The sequence below is a fragment of the Nannobrachium achirus genome (genome assembly GCF_963921795.1).
Source record: "Nannobrachium achirus genome assembly, chromosome: 17".
Classification (NCBI taxonomy): Eukaryota; Metazoa; Chordata; class Actinopteri; order Myctophiformes; family Myctophidae; genus Nannobrachium; species Nannobrachium achirus.
In genome coordinates, this window is record NC_137824.1 from 49,620,577 (window position 1) to 49,630,011 (window position 9,435).

Genomic DNA, 9,435 nt, shown 5'->3' on the forward strand with positions numbered 1-9,435 from the left:
AACCATACGTTAAACCATGATGGGTCGTGAGAGGAGAAAAAAAAAGAAGAAACTACAAAATTTGGACACAGCCGCAACAACTGACATTCTACAAATTAAGTGTAAACATTTATGAACCAACTCTCCATCCAGCTTTTTCTGAAATACAAGCCTCTTCACGAGGCCACATGCCCTTTTTTTCATATAGAGAAAATATGGCATTATTTATAATATAGAAGTCCAATTCTTCTACAGAAGTTTGATTGCGTATACTCGTGATAAAAAGCCTCTTTGCAATGCAATTTACTCTGACGGGCACAACGTTCAGTTTCAGTCCATGATATAAATGCTTTAAAATGGACAACTGATTGAGATCAAAATAAAATTCAGTTTTTAAACAAAACTACCGAACGTCGACTCTTTATAGCAACCAAAAAAAAGTTCAAGTATCCGAAGTACTTAAGATTTTTTTTCTTTTCTTTTTTTCTTTTTTAAAGTCTTTTTTTAAAGTTCATTTAAGTTTTTGTAACTTGTCAAATGTGAGTCAGGGGTAGCGTTCCATTGACGTGGCCGGACCCTGCGCTCTGATAGTGCGGGTGGACGCTGTGTAACCGGCTGCCCTGCAGGGAGGCGTGCTCCGACTGGTCCCCGCCGGGCGGCAGGTACATGCTGATCATGTCCCGGAGGTCCCCCAAGCACGCCCGCTGAGAGTGGGACGTGATCGCCGGCGGCGGCGAGCTGGGCTCCGTCTTGCACACGGACGCCATGGAGCTCAGGCCCATGGCGCCGGAGCTCTGCTGCGTGTACGCCGCCGGGGACATGCTGTACGTGGACGCGGCGTTCATGTAGGTCTGCGCGGAGGACATCATGGGGTACTGGAGCCCCGCCATCTCGTAGCGGTGCATCTGCTGGATCTGCGGGCTGTTCATGCCGTGGTGCTGCGGGTAGGCCAGCTGGTCCTGCATGAGGGAGTAAGCACTGTTCGTCCAGCCGTTCATGTGCGCGTAGCTGTCCATCCTCTGGCCCACCGACACGGCGTTGTTGACGGGGTTGGCGCCGGGCGCCAGCAGCCCCCCGGGCAAAGAATACTTGTCTTTCTTGAGCAAGGTCTTGGTCTTCCTGCGGGGACGGTATTTGTAATCCGGGTGCTCCTTCATGTGCATGGCGCGCAGCCGCTTGGCCTCATCGATGAACGGCCTCTTCTCGGCGTCGGTCAGCAGCTTCCAGTCGGCGCCCAGCCGCTTGCTGATCTCAGAGTTGTGCATCTTGGGGTTCTCCTGGGCCATCTTCCGGCGCTGGCCGCGGGACCACACCATGAAGGCGTTCATGGGCCGCTTGACGCGGTCCTGGTCGTTGGCGCTGCTGTTCTTGGAGCCCGGCGCTGACCCCGAGTTGGACTGCGGCAGCGGGGTCTTGATCTCGGTTTCCATCATGCTATACATTCTCGCGGGCGGCTTTTTTTTCACTCGCGCATATATATAAAAAGAAAGAAACCAAAAAACTAAACAAAAACTTTGAAAACTAAATCCCGAAAAACACTACAAAGAGGTAGTAGTAGAGATACTGACTGATTTCCCAAAAGAGGAGGAAAAAGTTGTGCCAAAAAGTTGGCCAATAGCGCGCTGGTCTGGCTGTTGTCGTGCAGGCAGGTGCGTGTGGTTGAGCTGTGCTGTGGAGCTGTGACTGTGACTGTCCCCCACGGCTGTGAAACAGAACTCTGCAAACTTGTCTCCCAGCCTCATCTGTTAATAGTGTTCGCTGCCATGTGATTTGGACTGACAGCGTGACAATGGCCCGCCCCCGACCAATCAGCGCCCGGCTCCCACTCCCACACATGTAAACTCCAACTCCGAGGGGGTTCGAATATGGAACCAATCGGGTCCATTGTGGTTCGCATTCGTATAAACGTATAACACCCTCTGAGTTAAATTTACTCTAAGGATTTATTTTTTGTATTTATTTTTTTACTGAGCTCCGTGGTTCCCAAGCACTGGGTCGGGACCCATTTGTGGGTCGCGGACACATTTTTATGGGTCCCTTCATTTTTGTTTCCGACATTTTGTTTTTAATTATTATTATTTCAAAACATTTTCAAAAAACATTGCCTAAAATAGAAGTAACGCGTTGTGAGCATGTAGATCTGCTGTTTTCACTAGTTTGGCTATTCGTTTAGACTCTAAATGGAGTTGGACAGCGACAGTGTTTTGGGAAGAGTTTTATGAGAGGAAACAGAGGTGAAGTTTTAAAAGCCCACCATCACAGTTTTACACTACATCCAACAAAATGAGGAATAATAAAACGTGATGGATTTACAACCCGGCGTTAGAATAGAGCAGATGTCTAAGTGCACGATCAAAGTAAACGAATAAGGAGCGGACAACTAGGCTAATGATTTTCGGCGGCAATAGCCTACTATAGGCTTTGATTGGATTTTTATTTATTCAATTAATGAATTCAATTGAATATAGGCCTAATCAGAAGAATCTATATAGGATCCAAAATGACGCACATAACACACCAATGATAATAAAACATGTTTGTTAAAATATATTGGCCTACCGCTATATCTATAAACGATAATACATAAAGGTTTCCTGTGTAAATAAGCCGAAAAGCTTACTAGGATCTCCTTTTAGTTGACCGTGTACCAGCGAACTGTACTGTCATTAAACTGTACCTTTTCCTTAAAAGTCTTCTAATAAAGTCTTCAATCAATCAATCAATCAATCAATCAATCAATCAATCAATCAATCAGTGTACGTCTGTAAGACATAGCCTACATTTAAAGACATTATTGTTAATATAGTTTCCAAAAGCATAGCCTACAACGGTTCTTACGGCTACCACATCCAAATGTTGTGACCAAGGCCATTTATTTTATTTATTTAGCATCCTCTGCCTCAGTATCTAAATAAATGTCTCTAAGCAGCGAAACGGGTGGTTGTCAACTCGGTTTCTCCTAAATGGTGATTTGTGGTTTGTAGCCTGTTCTAAATCAAGTAGTACTACTTTTGACAGAAGCCAACGCACTGGGCTATCTATAAGCCTTAATTGTCATCCAAGTTAAATGCTGTTACAACTGGGTAGAAGATGGATACAATTTCCACCATTTCTTTTAAAACTTGCGGCACAAACATCTTTTCACGGGCTTCTTTCTCTCTTTTCAGAACTTCTCAGAGCGCAGCTTCCACGGTGCTGCTGAACAGCGAAGACAAAGTAGCCTAAAATAATACATCAACGACCTCTTGTGGAGGGGACAGGTTTTAAACATGTCCACTGGGAAATTAAATACATTGAAAGGTGGGGGAAAAAAATAAAAGAAATATAGTTTCATTCAGAATTTTATGAGACACTGTTTCCCAAACAGTGGGTTGGGAGTCTCGGGACCCATTTGTGGTTCACGGACAATTTCTTTTTAAAAGATTTTTATATTTATAAATATATATATAGTCTATATATATATTTGTAGCTATACATTTTGAAATATGCAAGACACATTTAATACATTCCACCAATAACAAATATATAAATATATATAAATACGAAGAAGTGAAAATAGCCAATCTACAAGCTCACAATGCTTGTGAGCTCGCAGATCTATTTTCACTGTTCGGGGCCCAAGCAAACATCTCGCTTTTTCGGGTCATGAGCTTAAAAGTTTGGGAACCACTGTTATAATAGGTCAAAACGAACAGATACCCATGTCTGAAACGCGCAATCCCTAAACTAAAATGAAACTAGAATTATTTTGCCTACAGTGACTGAATTGCCCTTCATTATACATGCAGCACCTTCACAAAGCCGAAACGCACGGCTATTTGTTTTGTGGTGTGGAAACTTTAAGCAGGTCCCCTGTCCTGTCCCAGTCCCGGGGCGATACTTCACACCTGCTAATCGTTCTTCGCTCATCGAGAAAGGGCCCATTAACACATTCAACACCCCTCGATTTACATGAGCCGTGGAGATTGTCACCTTTGCTCACCGAAACGCATTTTTATTGCCCGCGTATTAACATTCACATTTCACACTATCGTTCGAACACATTTAAGGAATAATAGGCCTAAAACTAAAAGCATGCAAACAAAACTCAGTTCGGCCGCGGCGTATAGCACATTATAGGCCTAAAGGCCACTGGTTCTCAAAGTGGGGTCCGGGGACCCCCAGGGGTCCTTGCGGGAGTTCCAGGGGGTCCCCAGCTAAACCAAATGGACCCTTTAAGGTATGTACTCAGTGTACAAATGTACTCTCTCTAAATTAACATTGATTTTACAACATAAATTGGGGTCTCAGAGATAGAATGCCATTAAATGGAGGTCCATAACATAATGCATGTCAAACTAACTTCTTGAAATTAAAATGGTTCCCTTGTATACATTTTCAAAAGGGGGTTCACGGGTTAATACGTGTCAATTTGGGGGTCTTTGACGTGAAAAAGTTTGAGAACCATGCTATATGTCAAGCAGGCTACATAATAAATAATACAATTTAATATCATATTTATTGGACCAGAAATATTCAAAATGTATTTTATCGAATTGTGGGAAAGTATAGCCAAAGCTAAACAACCCAAAATTAAAACATCTCTAAATGAATGCAGGCGTATGCAGCCAACACCGCAGTGTTAGCAAACAGCTGAATGAAGTCATCATTGTCGCTCATATCTTAAAGAGAGAAAAATATAGGTTTAGCATAGTCTTTCAGGCGTAGCCCTTTCTAATCAGTCGAAAGGAGACATCATTTCATGAATTTCATTTTCATGCTCAATGGGGCGTTCTAAACAGTGCAAGGGGCCACAGGCTGACGTCCAATTAGCAGTCATCTGATTCTCGGAGACCAGTTATTTGTTTATCTGGGCAGATCTAAATACTGATCCGCTTGTAATCTCCTTATGGAAATTGACCAGTAGCGGGAAAGGGAAAACTAGGGGTAACCCAGGCTTTGGTAATGAGGGCCTCTGTGCGGGCTAATTTCCTAATTAACGAACGGGGACCACCAGCAAAGACTGCCGTGCCGCCGGCCTCAGCGAGCTCCACATAGCCCAAGGCAAGGGGGACTCTGCTCTCAGCCAGGCCCACGCAGCGCCACGGCACTGTTGAATATGGGGGGAAATGTGCGAAATGAATTCAATTGTCTGATATGCAGGCTATGTGTCGGTCGGACGGTCCAATCGTTTATTTTAATGATTTACCGGTATTTTTTGTAATAATGTATAATAATAAAAATAAGTGTAATAATAATAATACATTTAAGGGGTTTCTGAAATAAAAATTGCATATAGGAATTACAAATGTTTAATAATACAACTATAGAGCTTTATAGCCTAACCAAAAATGTAATTTACTGGAAAATAAAAATAAAAATAAAAATGGTTGTTATGTATATTATTAGAGAGATATAGCACGCAATGGCCCTCTGCAAACAACGTTTATTTGACAGGGCTTTTATAGGAGAATTTAAATAACTTCTATACTTGACTAATCGACACAAAAGTGCATTAATCCCACCTTTGAAAGTAATGCAGCTAATCTGCACAATGGCCGTATATGCAAGGCCCAGTGGTGAATGGAGCTGGTCAGAGAGTTTGAATTCATGACCAACAATGTGTTAACAATGAGCTTCAGGACACGTTGGAAAACCTTAACATCCTTTATTAATATATAACATCTCACAGAGCTCTATTAGAAGACAGATACTGTGTCAACCACATGAGCTTGAAATGCAACAAGTTATAGCATAGTAATAACTAGTGTACTAATGTATTTAAACCAACGTCCTGCAAAAGGGACATGCCTATGGATCCTCAACCCAACCATATAAAACATTACTTTATAAGTCCATTTAAACCCCACGACCTCTAGAATCAATAACTTTTTTGTTTCAGCTCAGTGACTGCGGACAAGGCCTTTGAGAAACAGTAATTAACAAAGAATGGGTTTTCAATTACAGCCACAATAGAGACTGTCTCATTAAGATTTGCATGATTTTTGGACCAGGAATGCAAATGAAGATGCAATTTACGCACGGTCTACTGTTCCTATTGTATGCGTCTGAATGGCTGCGACCCCCCCTCCCCAGTTCAACACAGGTAAAATAATATTCACGGGTCATTTAAAGGAGGTGCTATCACCGCACAGCTGCATTTTACAGTCATAAAACAGTGTTATTGGTGTTAATTTGTCTTATTTGAACCATAAACGTTGACATTAAATTGAACAAAATAGGTTAATATGCTTAATGTCTGTAATGAAGATTCATTACTGCTTGTGGGGAATTATGTCTGGTCCAATCATCATCAACATCTTCAGTCTGTTGTTGTGGATACTGGTTCATTCTTCATATGGCAACAGGTATCAATTATATGACATGTACTTAGCCAGAATTGAAATTCTGATCATTACAATCACGAGATTGACTATGTTTTAATGCTAGGTGTGCTTTGAAAAGAACATGATGGAATAGTAGTCAATTTTTATTATTGTTATTAAATTCTACTTTTTTTTGTTTTGTTTTTTTGCATAAATAAAATAAAACTTTAATATATTGTAGGCCTATAATGTAAACAAAATGGTCACTAGTTGACATTGCAAAGTGCAGAAAGTTTACTTATTTAATTATTATTGTTGTAACTGTGAAACAGGATCCACACCTTTTATTTCATGGTGCATGGTTTTCTATGTCACAGTGTTGTCATTATTCAATGTAGAAAATAGAAGTTGAACTGAAAGGAATCGTCTCTAAACCTCGACAAAACCTTGACAAGCAATTGGTTTTATGTTCTGATGGGTGTTCTCTCCCCCACCTCCACAGATCATGTAAGAGTGGGTGCAGAAGAGACTGTTGCATGGCCAAAACACTGTACATGTGCACCTAAAAGAATGCTTAACGGGGAGGGTGTTTGCTCTCAGATAACTTGCACATGCGGGGTCAACACTTTCTTCCTACAGGTTTTTGTTCTTTCTTTTTCACACCATTGTGGGCAGCCTTAAGCTTGGCCTAACAAATCATGGCAGAAACAGGAAATGGAAGAAGCAGATTATTTGACTCACCTGCTGCTGCAGGGCTGCAACAGAGCACATCACCTCCTCCTTAAGGGCCTGTCCGAGGTATACGGAGAGCTGTTCATTTCAGCCATTAGGTGAAGGGACTGTCACTCAAACCTTAAAAGGAAGCAAAAACACACACTCAGAGGACAGAGTCTTAATTTCTCTGCTTTCTCCAGGGTCCAGGAGAGCTTTAGTGGAGTGTTACGTGTCTGTCAGGAAGACTCGGAGCAAATGGAGAGGCGCTGCATTCTTGCCTCTCTAGCGGGGTAGTTTTGTGTTTTCATTGTGATGATGGAGTTGCAAGCTCCACAAGTGTTGTGTCCGCAGCTCACTGCGCCACCTCGTTTAACCCTGTGGAATGCAACCATCTTTTAGTTGAGCTATGGATGGATGAGGTATAAGACAACGTGCAAAATGCCATTTGCCATCCTGTAGCTGTCAGCGAGGAATGCCTCGAACATCGGCCTCTTTTTTCCCCGGTAGACCAAGCATGTCCTTCCTCATTATGTTCCTGTGTGAGCAGGGCCGGGCCAAGGCTGCTGACACAGACCCCAGTGTAATCTCTTTAACCCGCCACCGTCATGAGCAGACAAGGCATGACCACCCAACACTCTCTTCTCCATCTCACTTAGCCCCCGGGAATGGTTTGTGCTTCACCACCTACAGTGTATAGAGTAGACCCCCCCTCTGGATTATCTCTTTAGATGGGTGCATATTGTAAACAAATCTATATTCTATAAGTAGGCTACTAATGGCTGAGTGCATGCACGCACGCACAAATGCATGCACACACGTGAACACACTTGTGCGCACATACAATATACATCAGACAAAAGCACACAGAGAATTAATAGCTTTTACTATGACACTCAGCATAATCAAGTGTAGAAGTACCCTGTTAGAATTCATATAGCCAGTGACCCTTGGCAGTTCCTTAATTGACACATGCATCCTCATTGGATTATTGACCAATGAAGCTCAAAGCTAAATGAAAATTATGTCACACGCGAGGACAGTGGAGGAAGCATTTTCAAATGAATATACAATGATTATTAGCTGCCTGGACTCATTCCATGGACAATCACTCTTTACTTTTTACTTGGAAGATTGTGGGAAACATTCATATGAACGCATTTGGTATATGATGCGTTAAATGAAAAGAAAAAAATACTAAATTACTCTGAATTATAAACCCATATCCATTTAAAGCTAATTTCAATTCAGTTTTAATTAAGCAGAAAATTTCTATAAATATGGTTTTGCTTCTGAGCCACTGGGTTTAGGCTGGATTAAGCTGTACTTTGTCTCAGAATGAGGATGTAACATGTTCACCTCTGTGCTTCCTCAGGAGCAAAGTCTGCTGCCAGAACTTCAACTAATGCTCCCGTGAATAGAACCTCTGATCCACTGGTCCTTAAAGTGGGGTCCAGGGACCCCGAGGTGTTCTTGAAGGGTTTTCCAGGGGGTCCCCAGCAAAATGAGGAATAGTTGAAACATTTGAGCCTTTTCCTATTCGAAAATACCATGTATATCACATGTCACACATCGCAATGCATTGTGAACTTGTGAACAAATCTTCTCTTATGGGGGTCCCTAGCGCAAAATATTTTCGAAGCGGTGGTCCATGGCCAAATATATAATGCATTTGGGCTCCTTGACATGAAAATGCGTGAGAACCACTGCCTTAATCTGTGCAATTATTATCTGATGACAAAATGTGTTATCTATCCCATTGCCAAATGTGCTGCATAAGAACTTGTGTACCTGCTGTACCAGTAATTACGAAGTGCATTACCGTACAACACCAAATACTGTACAAAAAGACTACTGTAAATTCATGTTGGCCTAAACCTACACTATATGGCTCCGGCAGTTACGTATGACACTGTGGGTATCAGCAGATGCCTTGCTGTTTAGAAAAGCTGCCAGATTATCAACCACCTCTATACGATGATCATTTTAAATAGCGTTATTGCCTGCCAGGCTAATTACATCCCTCATTATTTCTCATGTATCTTTTGAATCATTGCCATGTTCTACAGTTTCCCCAAAACAATGGAAACTTTCTCCTTTTTTTGTTTGGAAGAAAGTGCTGAATCGTCACTTTTTGCTTTGCGCCGTGCCCCAGCACGCAGCACTCTTTTGTTTTAGCCATAATTGAGATCCCACTAATCTGGCCCTTTTAAAAAATGAAACATTCTCTTTGTCACGCCTTCATTAGTCTAAGATAATATTGTGGGAAAATGCAATTAATTTGCAGAGTGTAGCTTTAATTAATTAAATACACCCAATTTTGTAATATGATTAATGCCACCAAGTTGTTATCTGTATTCTCCCCAAAATGAATATGTAATGGAAAATACTTTGTGCATTAATTGCAGAAATTGTGGCTTTTTAAAGAACCCCAAGCAGG

At 41.8% G+C, this 9,435-nt stretch overlaps 1 protein-coding gene across 1 annotated transcript; it reads right to left on the reverse strand.

Annotated features, from left to right (window-relative positions):
- Positions 1 to 512: 512 nt before the first annotated feature.
- sox3 (SRY-box transcription factor 3) lies at positions 513 to 1,421 on the reverse strand (the record flags this gene model as incomplete). The annotated part of the gene is made up of 1 exon (XM_080745844.1): positions 513 to 1,421. The coding sequence occupies one exon, from the start codon at positions 1,419 to 1,421 to the stop codon at positions 513 to 515; it is 909 nt and encodes a 302-aa protein (XP_080601970.1).
- Between the last annotated feature and the right edge of the window lie 8,014 nt (positions 1,422 to 9,435).